A 20825-nucleotide genomic window follows, 5' to 3' on the forward strand; every position below is an offset into this window, starting at 1 on the left:
AATCACTAAAGAGACTACACGATAACATCAACAAGTTCCATCCCACCATCAAGCTCACCATGGACTACTCCTCAGAATCAGTTTCTTTCTTGGACACACGAATCTCCATCAAAGACGGGCACCTCAGCACCTCACTCTACCGCAAGCCCACGGACAACCTCACGATGCTCCACTTTTCCAGCTTCCACCCTAACCACGTCAAAGAGGCCATCCCCTATGGACAGGCCCTGCGAATACACACGGTCTGCTCAGACGAGGAGGAACGCGATGGACACCTACAGACGCTGAAAGACGCCCTAGTAAGAACGGGATATGACGCTCGACTCATCGATCGACAGTTCCGACGGGCCACAGCAAAAAATCGCATAGACCTCCTCAGGAGACTAACACGGGACGCAACCAACAGAGTACCCTTTGTCGTTCAGTACTTCCCCGGAGCGGAGAAACTACGCCATGTTCTCCGCAGCCTTCAACATGTCATCAATGAGGACAAACACCTCGCTATGGCCATCCCCACACCTCCACTACTTGCCTTTAAACAGCCACCCAACCTCAGACCATCGTTCGCAGCAAATTACCTAGCTTTCAAGAGAACAGCGTCCACGACACCACACAACCCTGCCACGGTAACCTCTGCAAGACATGCCAGATCATCGACACAGATACCACCATCACACGAGAGGACACCACCCACCAGGTGCATGGTTCATACTCCTGTGACTCGGCCAACGTTGTCTACCTCATACGTTGCAGGAAAGGATGCCCCAGAGCATGGTACATTTGCGAGACCATGCAGACGCTGCGACAACGGATGAACGGACACCGCGCAACAATCGCCAAACAGGAGGGTTCCCTCCCAGTCGGGGAACACTTCAGCAGTCATGGACATTCATCCACCGACCTTCGGGTAAGCGTACTCCAAGGCGGCCTTCGAGACACACGACAACGCAAAATCGTCGAGCAGAAATTGATAGCCAAGTTCCGCACCCATGAGGACGGCCTCAACCGGGATCTTGGGTTCATGTCACGCTACATGTTACCCCACCAGCGAACAAATGTTATCTGTTTTTAATATAACGGGTCAGTTGCTGTCTTTTCTATGTTTCTACCTCTCTATCTCTGTTTTTTTTTGTTTGTTGTTTTTTTTTGGTGATTTGTATATTCTGAGACCTGGCAGGTAACACCTGTCTGTCTGCACACTGATTGCCTTGGCAACGGGCAGTTGAAAAAACTGTCTGTAATCACCAAGCATTGTTCTGTGAATTATAAATGCGATTTAATTTCGAGGATTTCATTTTCACATCGTTCACCTGACGAAGGAAGAAGCCTCCGAAAGCTTGTGAATTTAAAATAAAATTGCTGGACTATAACTTGGTGTTGTAAAATTGTTTACCATGATTAAATTAGCAGAAGACAAAGGCCCTGATCACCTCAGCAATTGATTAAATTAGCAGCTTGAAAACTCATTTACCACAGGCCAAAACTGGGAGCAGCTGAAACGGCTGAGGGTAGCACAAACAGAAAAGAGTAATGCATCATATAAGGCAATGCACAAACTTATAACCAATCATGGAGTTAAGGGAAATAAGTGGGAGATTTGAATGTATAAAAAGGGATGATTCGAATAAAGCTATGGTACTGTCTGAAGAGCTTGTGCCTAGGCTGGACTGTATCCTGCTTATTGCACCATAACATTGAAATAAAGGCAAGACAAGAAACAAGGACAGAGTCTGCCTATCATTTTACCCCACGGATTTAACTTCATGCAGTAACACTAAAGATGATGTGTGAATGCATCATAAGCCAATTATTTTGCTTATCTCCACAACTTTATATTAATGACTGGCCTTCTGAAAGAAACACTCAAAACTGGATTTCATATTCTAGTGTATTGTTTAATGGCAATTAGGTACAACAAGGAGCAAAAGCAACTCTGATGAAACTTGGTGGGGAATATGAAACCATTTTTTAATTAAAATATAAATCTGCGATAAAAAATGTGTGATCATTACATTACTACCAAAAGAAAAAAATACAAAAGTGAAAATTTAAATAATGAAATGTATTAATGCTGTTAGAAAAAAAAAATAATTGTCATCTTGCTTTCCTAACAATAAGATTGTCCTTTGGTCGGAAAGCCACATTAGAATGCGCTCTATATAGATAAGTGGATTTTGGCTTCTCTTTTTGCTTGCAGGTTATTTTTTTAGTGTTATCTTCTGAACGTGGCACAGGGATGGGCTTCCATGGAATTGGATTGCAGTAACTTGGAACCGGATACGAAGTTCCATCATAGTACCCTGAAATACATTAATTACAAAATCAATGTAACAGGTACAAATCGCCTAAAAAGATACCACCCATTTCGTTGATACAACAAGAAATTTTGTCTCAAGACAACTCAGCCCACTCAATTCAAAGAAAAATATATGTGGAGCAGTGGGATATTTAATCTTTCCAGGACTGAAGCAGCAGTTGCAATCAAATGAAGGGCAGTAAAAAAAATAGAATTTTCATTACTTTCTTTAAAATTCAGCAATTTGCAGAAAGCCACTTCTAAGAAAAAGTCATATCTTTTTTCATTTCTGAAAGGAAGCAAGTTGGTGAATTGATGCTTCATTGTACTCTGTCATGAAGTGTTAGATTTGTATTCTTTTCACATTTCTCCATGAGTTTTGAATTTCAGCAAGCTGTCAAGGAGAGATGTAGAGTGGAGGCTAATGTACTTCACTATAGGTCATTTAGAATAGAAAGGAACTATTGTACATAAACAGAAGAAGCATTTCTTCCGCACAAGGCAAAATGTGAAAGAGAAAGAAACCCACCATATATGGCAAAAATTAGAATGTCCTCCAGTTTTGACACTGGAGAGAAATGTAAAATGAAGGCAAAAGACAAGGGAAACCTGAACCTTCTGCATATCTTCACAAACACTGATGGAAGCTGGAAGACATTTGTCAAACTGGAGTGCAGTAAACAGGAGACTGTTCTGGTTGTTATCAACCAAACAAGGGATGACAGCACTCAGCAGCACCAAAGCACTGCCATAGGGCAGGCTTACTTCCATACAGCACAACAGAAAACAGCAATGTGCAAGCAAAACCAGCTGTGAAGAACTGATTGAAACAAAGGCTGCTGATAAGATACCATAAGGAGATAGTACCAAAACACAGAAAGAACAAACTCTGAAGTCCCAGTAATGTTTTTATGGAAGCTATTTGCAAGCATCTTGGTGCCCTACAGGCAGCTGTCTGAAATTTGGTATGCGCTAGAAGCACAAAGTTAAGGATGGTCAAAAGAATGGAAGGTGGGATCTTGTGTGCTGCTTGAGTAGGAGTAGAATTTAATCGCTGACTCCTCAAAGAAAAATAATTATGTATTTTTTCCTCACTTGATTAAATTGGTGGTTAGTTTTCAGATCACAAAAAAATGAATATAGAGCACATTTTCAAACAAAAATCAAGAAACAATATCTGGCCACACTTCCATCAACAGCCCCAGATCATGCAATTAATCTCAAGCTCATTTGCATTGTACATTCTGCTTCACATCACGCTACCTGCAAAGCTCAAAGACAAATAATAAACAATACGTATAAAAATTCATAGAAGCTATAAGAATTCCTTTGCAGCCGCCAATCAACTAACTTCCAATTATACTTCTAGCCTAGTATACGCAAGCAGGAGCTAACCGTCTGTTGCCGCCTGTCATGGCGCTCCCATGAGCACAACCACTTAAAAAAGAAATGTGACTATATTTCCACTTATTATGCATATAACATACATGGGAATGTGTTCCAAGGCAGTAACGTATCTCAAGGTTAAAACATTCAAGCTTCACTAAGTTCACTTTGCGTCTAGTGAGTCATTTCAACCTTTCAACAAGCTATAATCTTGTAATATATTCCAGATCCTGCATTGTCCTATTTAATTCATAACGCTATTAAAGATTAAAAATTTACAAATTAGAGACAGCCCTTTGGAATAACAAAGTCTGAATACAACAATTTACATTTTATATCCATTTTATTCCGTGGCAGAAAATTTCAATTTCAATGTATGGTTTAATTTGCATTTCATAAGTGCAAAGTATGGTTTCAGTGGTGGAAAAGCTCACGTGGTAACAAGTGGTAACATTTAATTTAATTAGATATGGAAAAGTGGCACAAACCTGTGAGTTTACCATTAGCATAACCAAAGCTGCTTGGAACAGTCCGAGGTCTGGTTTTGACTTTTTCTAACCACTCTTGGAAAACCTTGTCTGCCTTTGCCTTCCTCTCTTGTGTTTCAGCTGTTTTTCTTTCTTCTTCATCCTGAACATACGAGACAAAAGAAATATTGTTTGCAATATTGCACAGCTATTGCTTACAGCAGCAAACCAGAACCAACAAGACAAGGAAAAATTCTCCTATTTGAAATGTGCTGATAATAATACAAGTGGAGACTGCTTACTATTTAATGCAAGGCACAGAAGCAGAGCAGTTCAACACTGCAGTTTAGTAACATATTGTCCAGAAACTATATACGCAATTGTCTTTTTAAAAACTGACTATAGCCTAGAAAATGTATACAAAGTCCTGTTATTGGGATGCTGTACCAGTTGCATTTAAAATTAAATTGTAGTATTTTTAAAAAAGAAATGTCATGGGTTACAGTGTGATACAGTTTTACAGTGTCATACTGTTTAACCAGATTCTTGTCAACATCACCAGAATAAAACAATCACAGGAAAGGTAATCTTACTTTTTCAATCTTTTTTGTCTCCATTTTCTGCAGCTTCTTTTTCTTAAGCCATTCTTGAAATTTTTCACTTGCTCTTTCTGCTGCTTGCCCTCTTTCTTGTTCCCTGGCCTTCTTTTCCTCCTGCTCCTTGTGAAGCTTCATTTCTTTCTCCAATAATTCCTGTATTCAATAAATTGCCCACACAATAAGCACGTGTACAGATTCATATTAACTTTCTTTACCTGCATCAGGCAGCTCCTTAGAATAGGATACAAAGACACATCAATTATCAAACAACAGGACAGAATATTCAATATCCAAAACTTATTTACACTACTGTGAAAGCCAATAATGCTAACGTTGTCATTTTCTAGGAGTTATGTAACAAGGTGGCAAACATGGTAGCATTATGTTCCCCCCCCCCCACCACCCCCCAACTTTTCCACAATAATTCTGACTGTAGTTACATACAACTCTCATTGACTAATATCAAGACCTCAGGTACTATTTTTATTTCAGTTATAACTGAGAACAAAACTCCTGTCACAGACACTTCTATGCTAAATACAAAATTTGACTGCAATAGACTCCTCAAATTCTACACCAATAAATTATATTTATACAGTATTCATATAATTAAAAATAGTGTGTCTAGCACACATCCATAGCTCTATGTATGACACCTCAACAGGGTACAGTAACAGAGTAGTTATGGCACTGGATTGGCAACCCAGAGGGCACAAGTTCAAATCCCATCCACAAAGGCAAGTTGTGGAACTGAATTCAATAAATCTGGCAATTTGTGGGCTAGCACTAGGGCTGCTGTAAAAATCCAACTGTTTTATTAATATCATTCAGGGAAAGAACCTGGACCACCTGGCCTAGATGTGACTCCAGTACCACACTACATGGTTGGCTCTGAACACTCTCAGGCCAATTAGGGACAGGCAATAAATACTGGGGGGAGGGGGGAAAGAGAGAATGGGGCAGAGAGCGAGAAAGGGAAAAGGGAAAGAGAAAGTGTTCACGGGATGAACAGAAAGAGTGGGTGATGCACAATGAGGGACATACAGAGGGGGTGAGATGTCATTCTCTTCCTGTAACTCTATCCATTGGTGCTGCAGAAAGAAATGCAGAAGTTAGGCAGGCACACGCAGAGCAAGCGGGAGACACACAGAGAGGAAAAGTGAAGTGAGAAAAGCATACGAGATGCAGAGAGAAAAAAGTGACATGAAAAGGGAATTAGAACGAGTGTAAGACAAATAAAGGTGGAGATAATGGGAAACAATGTGAGTTCCAGGAAGAGAGTCTGTTTTAATTTTTGTCTATGAACAATGCCACGCGAGTCAACTGGTATATCTAGATTATTTTATAAAAAGGGCTCAAAATATCTGCTTGGATGAATAATCACAGTGCAGGGAGGATATACTTTAGGTCCATTGTCACCTCTTAAGATCATAGCAATAATATTTTTTAAGTTCATTTTTAAATTTTGTGTGCTACAAACAGTGGTAAGGAGTAAGGAAGTTCTCCCGATGTCCTGGCCAATATTTATCCCTCAACCAACATCACAAAAACAGATTATCTGGTCATTATCACATTGTGTTTCTAGGACCTTGCTGTACGCAAATTGGCTGCCACATTTCCCTACATTACAATCGTGACTATGCTTAAAAATTATTTCATTGGCGGTAAAGCATTTTGGGATGTCCTGAGGTCATGAAAGGTGCTATATACATGGATGTTCTTTCTTTAAGTACCATTCAAAATATAATTAAGTACAATGACAAAATAACATTGTGAACATGTCATGTAATAAATGCATGGTTTTCTACTTGGTTATTGAAAGACAACAAATATCTCACTCTTCCAAAACTCCCTTTCAGCATATCATGCTTTTAAATGGCATCCAAAAGTAAGATTACATGGGGTTTATTGTAGCATGAACCAGAACAAGAACCCTGTCGGATTCAGTATTTGGTAATTAAAATCTCAGAAGGTGTGCTCTCTACAGTGCAAGATCTAAATATCAACTTTAGAATTAATTTGTTCTTGAACAAAAAATTCTAAGGAATTTCAACATGAATCAACAGCATGCACAATGGAGACAATAACTGCATATAATTCAAAGTCGAAGCATCACAACACAAAATCAAGCTGCGCACCCAGCCTACAAAGATACATCATCATGAATATGTTCCTTGGCAGCTACCTAATCCAGATTCTTTCATGAAGGGAGCAACAACCTGGGAGTAAACCTCTGACTCGCTGTCTTCAATATGACTTCATGATTGTCCAAAGGAAGGTATTTACACAACTGAACTGTGTAATATCTCTTCCTTCCCCAGAAAGTAAAGTTACAACATTTAAAATGATTCCATCCAGCAGATCAGCTGAGAAACAGATGAAACCCATTCCCAGCTTTGGAAAATGGATTTATGTGACAAGAAAAAATTGTATTATGACTAATTGGTTGAGAGGAGACCAGTTGCTCTCTGGATGTTTTCAAACATGATACCCTAAATTTTGTTCTCATTTGGGCACAGTATGAAGGGTAATATTTGCAGAAAAAGCTTAAAATACAACACACACAAATAAGCTAAATTTTGCTTTCTGTCAAATAACAACAATTTAAGTTTGATCTACTTTATGTCCAATAGTCTTTCAGTTAGTTATAACAATTGTTGATACTGATCCTTACCTTGGATGACCACATGGTACTGAAGGAATGTGCAAAAGTGTAAAAGGCACTACACTATTAGGCAAATAGAGAAATTAGGCTAAAACTAGGGTGCAATTATGTACCTTCTAGGCTACGTTCTAGTCAAGCCGTTTAAATTTATTTGAAAGGAAGTAAGGTTTTACATAGTATTGACAAGCTATAGTTCCTTTTTGCCTGCTGACATTGCTTAGTGAAAATTATTGCTGGCAAACGACAATTACCAGGAAATTGTGAAAGGTTTCTCAACAGGTGTCACTGTTTCAGCCATTTTATTTAATGTTATGTACACACTAGTTGATTGCCTGTGGTATTACACATGGGAAATCAGACAATATGAAGTGTTGAAAAGTTTCATAAGGAAAGTTAAAGGGTTCCAGAAAATTTGGGTCTTGTAAGTGCAGCTAGTGGCAAGAGGTCCAAGCAGAGAAAGAGGAGTTAGGGTTGTTACCATGAAAAAATGATGAGAAAAAAGTGAGGAAAGGTAAAAATCATCTGTAATTTATTAGAATTGGGGACATGAGTCTTGGGAGGATTTATAGTGTGTAGAGTTTTAAAACAAAAACACTGGGTGGGTGAGTAATAAAATGCCAGACAGGGAGTTAGACTAAAAGAAACAGCAACTCTGATAGTGTGACTTAAAAGAAAACACCAGAGATGTGGTTAAAAACAGAAACACTCAAGAGTGGCACTAAAGAAAAACACTAATATGGGGAGCAATAGTTCAAGAAAATAGCTGGATTGACACAAATGAAAACATGAATAATGCTATAGGGTCAGCTCTGACATACTGAACCCACCGCCCATCACAGAGCAAGATTAAAGCGACAAGAAAGAGACCATGGTCGAAGCAAAATTACAAAGCCCTAGGGCCAATTTAAAAAGAATACATTTCCTATAGAGCTCTGGTGGTCTGATTGTCGCTGGGGAGAAGAAGGCCCGGTGTGCTTTCCTCTCAATTACATTTTTTATTTTAGTCAGTGAAAGCTGAGCAACTTGTTTTTGAAAAGTGGCAAAAAACCTGCAGGCTCATTATCTGAAACAGGTTTAGGGAGCTTTCTCTCCTGTTGAGTTTTCTTATTAATGCCATTCTCCTCCAGCAGAAACAAAACACTTAGATTTATTTTTAAAAAAACCTTTTTCGCTGCCAGTTCAAGAGGGAGTGCAACCTGTTCCCCAGCTGGTGCTGTAAAGCAAATAGATAGTGCATCCCAGAAAATGACTCGCCCTCTAGGAGAGAGTGCTTGGCCTTTGTTTGTCACCTCCTTCTGTAGGGCATGTTGTAGTTTGGGAAATCAGTGGAACATTCCAAAATTCATATTCCATCTCTTGAGATGCAGCACATAGGTATTCCAATTTGCTGGATGCCATTTTTGAATGACAGTTTAAACATTCAACTGACAGCGTAGCAGAGTGTTTCTCTAGTTACTTGAACAATGGTGGTTCCTATATTATAACAGTAGCATTACAATACATGGCCATATTCTAAATATCATGTAGGAAGATAAAGTTTCTGACCCCAAAGTACTTGGGGAAGCGCAGTTGCAAATCTAATAATTCTTCTCAAACATAAATGTCTCCGTTGGCTTGGTCATCTATATCAGATGGAAGATGGACATATTCCAAACAATCGTTTGTATGGAGAGCTCACAGACTGCTTAAAGGCCATAGGTTCAGGTGCAATGATGATTGCAAAAGGGACGCCAAAGCATTTAACATTTACACTGCAAGATAGGAATCTGTGGCAAGCAACAGGCCACAATGGAGGACTGTGCTGCATCAGGCAGCCAGACGCTGAAGAGAAATGGCTCCTCTGCTCTTTCCCCATAGCCCTGCAATTTTTTCCTTTTTAAGTATATATCCAATTCCCCTTTGAAAGTTACTACTGAATTTGCCTACACCACCCTTTCAGGTAGTACATTCCAGATCGTAACAACTCGCTGCGTAAAAAAGTGTCTCCTCATCTCCCCTCTGGTTCTTTTGCCAATTATCTTCAATCTGTGTCCTTTGGTTATCGGCCCACCCGCCAATGGAAACAGTCTCTCCTTATTTACTCTAACAAAATCTCTCAATTTTCATTTAAAACTCCCCCTAAACCACCTCTGCTCTAAAGAGAACAATCCCAGCTTCTCTAATTTCTCCACATAACTGAAGTCCCTCATCCCTGGTAAATCTCCTTTGCATTCTCTCAGTTGCATGAACTGCCATAAATCAGAGCAAGGGACCCAAATTTATATTTTTTTTACCTTTTCAATTTTTCTATGCACCCAACGTTTATGCACTTCTTCTGCAAGCACTTTCTTCCTTTCAAGTTCTTCTTGCTCTTTCAACTTTGTCTGCTTTAATATCATCTCCTGCAATGTATAAAATATTTTTTACATTCAAAACTTAACTAAAGAAAGGCTAGAGAATGTTTAATCATTACAGTGAAATTTGTTTGTGGGAAAATTTTAAGTTTTACATTCTGTTGGATGAAATTTTTGACTGTCTCAATCAAAGCCAATGATATATAGATCACAAGATAGTTATAAATGAGGAAGGCTATACAGCCCATTTTAATTGATCAATCCAGAAAGATCCTAAAAAGATTCCAGAGTTTTCACCTCCACTATAGTTGGAGAACACCATTGTTTTTGATCCATTAATATTGCAACACTTCACAAGTAATCTCTTTTATATTGGTTTATACACTAATAGATTAGTTGCCTTAAACCAGAACATTTGGAACAACATCACAGATCTAATGTTCTTTCATTTTGCATTCCCATATCAATCGTCTCCATACATCAATCTCCCACTGATAGGAAAAAGCTTTTTTGACTCCTTGGGAGTTAATTCCCATTTTCTGTGGAATGCATTTTCCCCCCTAGTGGAACAGTCTGTTTTCTGCGAGATCATGTGTAGTGCTTGGTGCAGCATTTCAATGTCATGGCTTATAGGCTAAATACCAGCTATTACTGGGCTTCAAATGGTGCAAAGCAAGCTCAAATATTGTTTAATGGTTTAAATTGCTATTGTCACTAGAATTTCTGTAATCAGTTAAGCAATTGTACCTTGAAGCACCAAAGACTGGTTTTGCCAGACAAAAAAAAAAGCAGGAAATAACAGAGCTTCACTGCACTATGAAACACTCAGAAAAACATTCAAGATGAACAGTTGCAATAACTATTACTGTAATTTTATGGAGACCTGCAGTTGACAAAAAGTTGTCAAAATACCATTACTGGTATTATGAAAAATACAAATTAAAGAATACTCATGTTAAATCTAACTTGATTGGATGGTATAATTTATAACAAGACTATAGGAGAAATCAGATCAAAATTATATCCAGGTAACAGAAAAATCAATACGAATGCAGATTACTGCCAGTTTAGGAAGGGGAAAACAATTTTTTCACAATAAAAAAATTGGGGACAGTCTACACTAAAGATAGTTTAAATGACAGTCATACATAAATCTTTCCACAGTTTTTTGGGTCTCAAAAATATTTCAGGGCAACAGATTTAACCTGCTAAGGACTATTCCTGAAATTATTTTCATTCCTCACAAGCATTTTGTAACTAAAAAGCAACCACTAAATTGTGCTAAACAAGCTTTTTCTTCGAATTCCATTATAATCTACTAATCCATCATAGAAGCAACATTATTCACAGCAGCCTTTTAATGTCTTTGTTCTATAAACTTTAGCTATGCTTTTGTTTTTGGAATACTGAACTGAAAGCAAACAAAGACAACAGCACAATTTACTACAAATCCATTAGAAGCAATCTATATCATTCAATCTTTCAAGTACAGTAACACTGAAGCATAATTGAAGCACTTGCCTGTTGAGATTTGTTTTGTATTTCAATACGTTTTTCCTTTGCTTTTTTGATAAGCCACTCTTCCCAGGCAGTAAGATCAACTTCCTTAAAACGTTGTTCCTCCTCTTCACTTAGTTTTGCCTTTCTTAATGAAGCTTTAAGTCTTTGAAACAAATAAATTACTTTATTACAAAATTTATACAACACAGTCTACAAAAGGATTGCTGCAGACATTAAATGCATGAGCACCTGAATATATAGCACAGGAACAATGCAACGTTCAGATTTATCTTATTTTTATGGGTCCTCAATAACCTACACAGAAGATAAACAGCAACCAACAGTGATTTACAAACTACATCCCATCAAGCAATGAAATACAAAACAATCCAGGAGCATTGCACATGAATGAAAAAGAGACTAACAGTGCATTCATACTGCAGCTACCATTCAGAGATCAGTAGATAAAAGTAGAGGCACTAGCCAGGCAGCTACCTATTTATACTGCCTGGCTCCAATTCAATTTTTTCAACATTACAGGGGCTCTGTTAACACACAATTATATCAATTTGTGAGGATCCTCTCCCAGCTGCTAAATTTAAATGAGTGTGCAGGTGTGAGCGTCGACATTCTCAATATGTTTAAATAAGTTCTAGGTATGTTTACAAAGTGCTTAGGAAAGCTAACTTTTCAAACCAGATTGGATACTGAATTAGAGTTACACTCCATGTGGTTTCAAAGCAAAGTGATGTGAGGTTCCATTATCCAGGGGTCTCTCAACAGTTCCCTCTGGAGTTAGTCGGGACCCAACTTTGAAGTTAATACTAATACTTTAGCAGAAACTAGTTTGCAAGGACAGTGAAACTACAGTGTAAAGGTGCCCTAACATTTTTTGGTACAGGTTCTAACAGTGTAAATAAGAGTGTCTTTGGACCTAAATAAATTAATTCAGTGCTGTGCAGTTTAATTATATGATATCCATTGTTAGATGCATTTAATGAAATAATCAGTTCTAGTAACAGAAATCAATTACTGCAATCACTACAGGATTCTGTTTTCATTAGTCTATCAGATTATAGATTGCTCTTAAAGATTTAGATAGTGGGTTCTAAACCATGAACCTGTACAGTTTTAAACCACTGGAGTGGGTTATATGATCCATCATGACAGGTACTTTTTGTATTTGTAGTTTATACCACTTTTTAAGACAGAAACATATTAACAGCTTATTTCTAAAGCTTTTATAGAAGTACTGATTTGAAAACTGAAAATTAATTCTTCACTTGTTGAACCACACATGCATTAATTCTACTTTGTATACTGCATGGATATTCAAATATCTGTGTATTAAATTCTCTTTGAATCGTTCATCGTTTTCCTATGCTTTTTTTGCTAATTTTCTCCTGAAGGTATTGACTCCTTCAATGGCTCAAAAATCACTCTCCATTACGGCATCCAAGTGGCCATTAAACAAACATGAGCCTTGACAATGTCTATTTAACTGTGTGGGAGCATCATAGCAATTAATAAAACACAAACACAGAATGGTGCTTAACTGATACTTATTTGTATGAAAAATTTTAAATTCTTGAGTATCAGTGGCCTGTAAAATAGTTTAATAATAGGATTCACTGCTATTACATGCTAACAGTTAAACAGCATTCTTTGTTGATAAAAATGTGCAAAAAGTTAAAATTGTGGTTGAGGATTTCTCACGTATCTACATACTTAAGACCACTCTTGATAACTAAAGATTGATCTGAAATTCAGAATCACTCTTAATGTCCAAATATACTTTACTATCAATGGGCTGTAAACTTTTCTTGTCTTCACAGGAAACTGTACTAAACTATCCCGTTTTCACCCTATCTAAAATAAATATCAATATCAGCAGCAGGTCTGTTCAGATTCTGCAAATAGCCAATAAGTGTTTTTTTTAAACTGTAATCAGTGAGAATGTAAGCATCATTTTCCATATTTTTGGTTAAGGTTGAACTAAAAGTTTAATTTAGAAAATTAGTGTAATAATGAATTAATAACCGGTAACAGAACCAACAGGTGTATGGTGAAATGATGTACCTGGATGTTTGTGGTCTGACTGGAGTAAATATTGTTGATCTCTCTGACACAGCGTCCATCCGTCTGTTTGTAGTAGATGTCACCTTTTTATCTGAAGCTCTACTTGCAGGTGTTTTAGGGGCCTCAATCTCCCCCTCCTCACTTTCATAGCTGTCATGGTAAATAGGAGAGAGCAGAGAAGTGGTGGAATCTCTTGAAAACTCCAAATTACAACTCTTGTGTAGGGTTTCTCTTTTCAACCAACTGTTCTGCCTACATGGAATCAGAATAGTAGTTTAGAATTTTCCAGACTTAATTTGGAATAAACTTACCGCACAAGACAACATATTTTGTAAGCATTCCTTAAGTTGCGCAAATGTCTATGACAACACAGGTCTTCCGCACTATGAAATAACTATTATACCATATCACCTCTTTTATGAATGACATGATGTCAATGACAAACACTGGGCCAACAACCTATGATACTATAGCTAGTTGGTACAACTTTAATCAATAGATTTTAAATAATAAATATAAACACACTTGTGCTGCACTGAGGAATTCAGGCTATGATGAAGCAGAATAAGCCTGAGAACCAAATGACAAGCCTACAAGCTATCTACATGTTGCAAATGAACATGCAAATTTCTAATAAGGAAGTTACATGTTTAATGAAGAAATTAGCCCCATTTCTTGATGAAAAATCGTTCCATTTTAGCTTTGGCTGACAACTACAAGTACATCTTAAATTGAGTTTGAACAAATAATGTCAACAACCAATTAGAATGCAGGATGTCCATTGAAATGAATGTCGATTACAATAAGATATAAAGAAAACCCACAGGAATGAGCTCAATAATTATTTTTACTATGTTAGAAATCATCTTCATATGTGAAATTTAAAAATTACATCAATTAATCACAGGCTATATATACAGTTTTTCTGTTAAAAACACTAAACAAAAATCAACATTACTGTGCTTAGAGGACTTTACTGTAGATATAAGGTGAATGAGAACTGCAGATAGTGCTGAATGATTGTATCAGCCATGAATCCTTTCTACAGGATTGTGTGTAGGCCACAAGTAGCATGCAAATGGCACTGTGTTCAGTGCAGGTTATTCAACCACTTATGGACCAATTTTCAAGGCATAAGAGATTGTGGAGTATCAGCACAATAAAGGACACAACAGCTTTAACTCACAGCAGAAACAGAATTTGATTTTAAAAAACACAGATCAGTTAACATTGAGAAAGAAAAGACAAGTTAATGTTCCAGGTAGAACTCTTCTTCAGAGATGAAAATTAAAAGATAAACAAGCATTTCAGTACAATCAAAGAAAGGAGAAAAAAATAGACACTCCAATAAGAGGGCATTAAATGGGATGTGCCAGAGGACTGGAGAACCGCTAATGTAGTACCATTATTCAAGAAGGGGAGTAGGGAAAAACCGGGGAACTACAGGCCAGTGAGCCTAACATCAGTGGTAGGAAAATTATTGGAAAAAATTCTGAAGGACAAAATTAGTCTCCACTTGGAGAAGCAAGGATTAATCAGGGATAGTCAACATGGCTTTGTCAAGGGAAGATCATGTCTGACTAATTTGATTGAATTTTTTGAGGGGGTGACTAGGCGTGTGGATGAGGGTAACGCAGTGGATGTGGTATACATGGATTTCAGTAAGGCCTTCGATAAAGTCCCCCACAGGAGACTGGTCAAGAAGGTACGAGCCCATGGAATCCAGGGTGCCTTGGCACTTTGGATACAAAACTGGCTTAGTGGCAGAAGGCAGAGGGTGATGGTCGAAGGTTGTTTTTGTGACTGGAAGCCTGTGGCCAGTGGGGTACCACAGGGATCGGTGCTGGGTCCCTTGCTGTTTGTGGTCTACATTAATGACTTGGATATGAATGTAAAAGGTATGATCAGTAAGTTCGCTGATGATACAAAAATTGGTAGGGTGGTAAATAGCGAGGAGGATAGCCTCAGTCTGCAGGACGATATAGATGGGTTGGTCAGATGGGCGGAACAGTGGCAAATGGAATTTAACCCGGAAAAGTGCGAGGTGATGCACTTTGGAGGGACTAACAAGGCAAGGGAATACACAATGAATGGGAGGACCCTAGGCAAGGCAGAGGGATCTTGGTGTGCAAGTTCACAGATCCCTGAAGGCGGCGGAACAGGTAGATAAGGTGGTAAAGAAGGCATATGGGATACTTGCCTTTATTAGCCGAGGCATAGAATATAAGAGCAAGGAGGTTATGATGGAGCTGTATAAAACACTGGTTAGGCCACAGCTGGAGTACTGTGTGCAGTTCTGGTCGCCACACTACAGGAAGGATGTGATCGCTTTGGAGAGGGTGCAGAGGAGATTCACCAGGATGTTACCAGGGCTGGAGCGCTTCAGCTATGAAGAGAGACTGGGAAGATTGGGTTTGTTTTCCTTGGAGCAGAGGAGGCTGAGGGGGGACATGATTGAGGTGTACAAAATTATGAGGGGCACAGATAGGATGGATACGAAGGAGCTTTTTCCCTTCGTTGAGGGTTCTATAACAAGGGGGCATAGATTTAAGGTAAAAGGCGGGAGATTTAGAGGGGATTTGAGAAAGAACTTTTTCACCCAGAGGGTGGTTGGAGTCTGGAACTCACTGCCTGAAAGGGTTGTGGAGGCAGGAACCCTCACAACATTCAAGAAGCATTTGGATGAGCACTTGAAATGCCATAGCATACAAGGCTACGGACCAAATGCTGGAATATGGGATTAGAGTAGACAGGGCTTGATGGCCGGCGCGGACACGATGGGCTGAAGGGCCTCTATCCGTGCTGTATAACTCTATGACTCTATGAATGACTTGCAATCTGCTGAAAAGAAAAGGGGGATATTGTTAGATGATATAAAAGATCATCTTAGTGAGTGACTGAAAAGACATTAAAAACAAACGAAAATGAGGCCTACAAAGAAAAAGGTGTGAAAACAGAGGAAATTGGGAGGGGGGGGCGGAGAAAGCCTATAACTGCAGGTCTAAATATGAAAACCGAAATGCTAGAAAAACAGTGAATACATCAATAAAGAAAGAACAGGCCAACATCAACAGCACAGCCCCTTCATCAGAACTGTCTTTTACTTTTCCTCAGACAAACAGCTCCTCCACTGACCACCCCCCCCACCACAATCACCAGTATTCTTTACTGTAAATAAATTGAAGAATATTGTTAAGGTCTTAAGTTACTAGAGTCAATGATCAGTCCAGAGGGCTGTAGAGTGCCGAGGAAAAAAATGAAACTGTTCCTGAAGCTTGCAATGAACTTGGTTGAGACAGTGTAAAAGGCCAAAGACAGAGAGGTCAGAGTTAGAGCAAGAGGATGATCCACAGGTAACTCAGGGGCACACTTGCAGACAGAAGGGTATGTGAGGCAGAGCAATTACCTAATTGGCACTTTGTCTCCCCAGTGCTGTGGGGGCTACAGTGAGCAGAGAATACAGTATGGGATCGGAGGAAGAACATGTAAATTGTTGTTTTGCATAGAAGAACTGCTTGGGGCCTTGGACAGTGGTGCAGGAAGAGGGGAATGGACAGATGTACCTGCTGTGGTTGCATGGGAAAGACAGCTGAAATTAGAGTGGTAGAACAATGAACAAGCAGACTGGAGAAAATGGTCTCTCCAGAAAGTTAAGCTGGGAGGCAAAGATATGCATGATGCTGGAGTCATGTTGTAGGTGGCAGAAATGGCAAACGATCTGGCAAATTCAGAGGCTGATAGGACAGGTGGTTAGGAATAGGAGGGCAAGGGGAACCCAGTTACTGTTATGAATGGAGGAGGGGGGTGAAAATAAAGGTATGGAAAATAGGACTGACACTCAAGGGTTCTGTCAACCACTGTTGGAGAGAAACTTCTGTTGAAGAAAAGGAGATCATTTAACCTATGGTAGGCTGAAATGCAAAGGTATACCTCGATTCTTTTTGTCTGCCTGGAGTAGAAACTATTGGCCTTTTAGAAGTACTATCTAGCCAACTCCTTGGAGTAGATTCTGATTCTCTGCTTGAAATTCTGTTTGTCTGCTTGTTTGGAGACTCATTTTCCTCATCTTCACTTTCATAACTTTCATGGTAAATGGGAGAGAGCAGAGAAGTAGTAGAATCCGCTGAAGAGGATAAATCACAACTCTTGGGTTGGGCTTCAATTTCTGACCTAATGTTCTGCTGATATAGATTTGAATGGGAATTTTTTGTTTTCACATCTTCTTTTTCACTTAATGTTGAAGACATTCTTCACAGAAACTCTTCTGGTCAAAATAAAGACAGCATCAGAAGATTAAGGCTTCAAAAATGATACCAACCTTTATTAGAGATTTGCACAACATCATTTTACAGATCTTATCTGAAAGCTAAATGACATATTAGACAAATCAGTGCTGAAATGATAGCATGAAAAGGAGATTCCATTGCTGTACAATGTCACAATGAGGCATATTAAGCATATAGGAAAAATCTATTATGAGGAGTGGGAAATTCACACTAAGTTTTAACAATGTGCCAAGATTATATTAATTCATCATTTCAGACTGCTCTCATTATTAACATGTGACAAATCTGTAATCACCAATATTTCACCCTGGAGTTATATAGCTCAAAGTACCCTCTTCAAACGTGATCCAGGTTTGGAAGACCAAAATTGATAGTCTAACTGTACTATAAGGTGTTTTTCATAGCTCGTAGGTACAGTACAAATAGTTGCACATGCCCACCATTACAAAAATCCCGAGGACAAGTTACTGTATTAAAAGGATCTGTGGTATCCCACTTGCATTACTAGTTAAAAAAATCAGATCCCAACCCAATTGAGTTCATCACATTGATTTGGTTGTAACGTTTTACTTATTTGATGGAGGCAAAACAAAAGTACAACTTCATGGCTTTAATAACATGCTTGATCGATGTAGTTTGAATATGTACAGAAATACCTTTTTAAAAGGAAATTAAGCATTCAAAAGGTGCTCATAATCATGGCCAACTTTACATGATAAAAGCTACAATTAAAATGAGTTTATTTATTGCAGGCAGCAATAATTAAAACAAACTCAAGAGACTGGAGCCCATGATCATAGAATCATAAACAGTTACAGCATGACAACAGGCTACGTGAACCACAAAGTCTGCGCTGGTGCTATTCTCCACATCAGTCACTTAGTCTAACCCCACACACCTGTTCACCTTTGATATTGCTCTTGATTCTAGCTATTTAAGAATACAATTGTAGAGTACAATTGTACTTTTTTCACTGGCATTACTGATCTTGTGATTTTTTTACTCTTGCCTGGTTCTATGTTCTTTCCAACAGATTCAACACTTAAAAATCAATCTGCTGGCTGGGAATTTGTAAAATCAACAGTTCCTCTTTCTAATGCTCAGCTAGCACTTTGTTATTAATATTGATTACTTTGTACATGGAATGAATGTATAAATACTGAATCGATCCAAATTATAAATGCACCAGGAGACTACTTCAGATTTGCCAGGCAGCAAGCAAAACCAGTATGTACAGCTGCAATGCATAGTGAACTCACAGTTCCTGATTCCTACAGCCATATCTCCTCCCTAAATCTGAACCTGCCTAGGATGCAAGGAAAACTGCAGACCTTGATATCAGCAGCAATTTATCTCCCAAAACAGATTCAGACTGGGCTGATAGAACAAAGTGTAGAAGCACGCCCCTCTTACTTTCCCCCAACACACAATAGCATCTCCAACTACCTTGCCTGCCTCGACCTCTCTCTCCTCCTTTAAGACGCTCCTTAAAACCTCTTTGACTAAGCTTTTGGCCACCTGTCCTAATAGCTCATGTAACTCAGTGACAAATTTTATCTTACAATGCTCCTGTGAAGCACCTTGGGACGTTTTACAACATTAAAGGTGCTATATAAATACAAGCTGTTATTGTTGTCTACCGAGCCCTAGGAGTAACATCTAGTGCTTGATACAACCCTGAGAAGAAAAAAGGACTCACCACCCCCAAACTGACACCAACAAGAGCAGCCCCACAAAACATGGTACGTTTTTTTTCTCATATCAGTGGTTTTTCCCACAATTGGCCATGTCCAAAAAAAAGTTACAATTTTTGTGTGTGCGAAAACAAATACAGAAAGTGACAGCAGTGGTGCCTCTCCTTTCCTGGACCCATTGCTCCAGTTTTAGAGCCGTGACCTGCAGGGCTACGGACCAAATGCGGGAAAGTGGGATCAGTGCTGGGTGGCTCGTTTCCCAGTCGGCGCGGACACGATGGGCCGAACGGCCTCCTTCCGTGCCGTAAATTTGCTGCGATTCTATGATTTTACTTGTGCAAAAGACGTTCACGCTGCAAAGCGAGGGGGCTGCAACGTCCAGTTGGTCTGCACCTTGGCGCTGGGTCAAGGCGCTTCTTTTTTTTTTGTTTGCGGGTCCCGGGGCTTCGCAACGATGGTCACTTAAAAGTTAACGCAGAATCACCGCCAACAACACAGGCCGGACTCTCTCTCTCTCTGATCAGCTAATTCAGCTCTTTCTTTACCTTTCTGATCTGATCTGGCCTCAGCCTCTCCTCTCTCCTCTCTCCTCTCTCCTCCCCTCCCCTCTCCCCTCCCCTCACCTCACCTCACCTCACCTCCTCTCTCAGCTGCTGCGACAAACATGTCGGTCCCAAGGCCGGCCGCTCCCCACAATCCTCCGCGCGATGCTCCGGTCTCCACCAATCCGGGAGGCGCCCTGACACGCGGTGACGTCGCCTCCATGGTAACGGGCGCGGCCCAGCTGGCGAGAGGCGGTTTGTTTCGGTTGGTCCGTTGGTCAGCGCCGGCCGCTCACTCGGTGTCAGACTCACTCATTCCACTGTCGGGCTCTGGAAAAATGACACGCAGCTCCCATCTTATTTTTTTCTCCTCTCGTCAGCTTGCTGCCAGGCCTACTCTGCATTTCGGTATTTATTCCAGGTTTTTAAAATTTTTCTCTCTTTGCTCATAAATCTTTACTTCAGAACACATTTCACAAACTGTACAGATGATCCTTAAAAGTACGATAAATTTGCTGATGTTGACAGGTCTGAAATTTCGTGACATTCAAAAATGGCACAAATGTAGTTTTCACCTAGTTCTCTTCAGCTCCTCCTTGCCTGCTTTCCTCTATTGAATGTGGTGACTCATACTGGGTTATAGTTCCAATCACCGGCAAGCATTGGTATACCACCAAAGTGACAGTTCTTTATTTTTCGCTCGGCTTTTTCTTTAATTCGTTCATGTGATGTGGGCGTTGCTGGCGAGGCCGGCATTTATTGCCCATCTCTAATTGCCCTTGAGAAGGTGGTGGTGAGCCGTCTTCTTGAGCCGCTGCAGTCCGTGTGGTGAAGGTTCTCCCACAATGCTGTTAGGAAGGGAGTTCCAGGATTTTGACCCAGCGACGATGAAGGAACGGCGATATATTTCCAAGTCGGGATAGTGTGTGACTTGGAGGGGAACGTGCAGGTGGTGTTGTTCCCATGTGCCTGCTGCCC

At 39.5% G+C, this 20825-nt stretch overlaps 1 protein-coding gene across 4 annotated transcripts; it reads right to left on the reverse strand.

Annotated features, from left to right (window-relative positions):
• Positions 1–1874: 1874 nt before the first annotated feature.
• On the reverse strand, positions 1875–20011 carry LOC137328011 (coiled-coil domain-containing protein 34-like). Of its 4 annotated transcripts, none has more exons than XM_067994072.1 (8): positions 19944–20011; positions 17256–17589; positions 13326–13577; positions 11268–11409; positions 9687–9794; positions 4743–4901; positions 4171–4312; positions 1875–2300 (listed from the first exon to the last, which is right to left on the reverse strand). In XM_067994072.1, exons 2-8 carry the CDS (start codon positions 17570–17572, stop codon positions 2095–2097), a joined length of 1326 nt encoding a protein of 441 aa, XP_067850173.1. In that variant the 5' UTR covers positions 17573–17589; positions 19944–20011; the 3' UTR covers positions 1875–2094. The 4 variants fall into 4 exon arrangements, with proteins under 4 accessions (XP_067850173.1, XP_067850175.1, XP_067850172.1 ...); XM_067994074.1 differs by having other exon boundaries at positions 17256–17586; positions 19944–19982; XM_067994071.1 differs by lacking the exon at positions 19944–20011 and adding an exon at positions 19851–19907.
• Positions 20012–20825: the final 814 nt, after the last annotated feature.

Source organism: Heptranchias perlo, chromosome 12, assembly GCF_035084215.1.
Source record: "Heptranchias perlo isolate sHepPer1 chromosome 12, sHepPer1.hap1, whole genome shotgun sequence".
Taxonomy (NCBI): domain Eukaryota; kingdom Metazoa; phylum Chordata; class Chondrichthyes; order Hexanchiformes; family Hexanchidae; genus Heptranchias; species Heptranchias perlo.

Coding starts and splice junctions, on each gene's coding strand:
- LOC137328011 (XM_067994072.1), bottom strand. CDS start 17,572: ATGTCTTCAACATTAAGTGAAAAAGAAGATGTGAAAACAAAAAATTCC. Junction 11,410..13,325: donor GTCAGACCACAAACATCCAG/GTACATCATTTC, acceptor TTTGTTTCAAAG/ACTTAAAGCTTCATTAAGAA. Junction 2,301..4,170: donor TGCTAATGGTAAACTCACAG/GTTTGTGCCACT, acceptor AATGTATTTCAG/GGTACTATGATGGAACTTCG.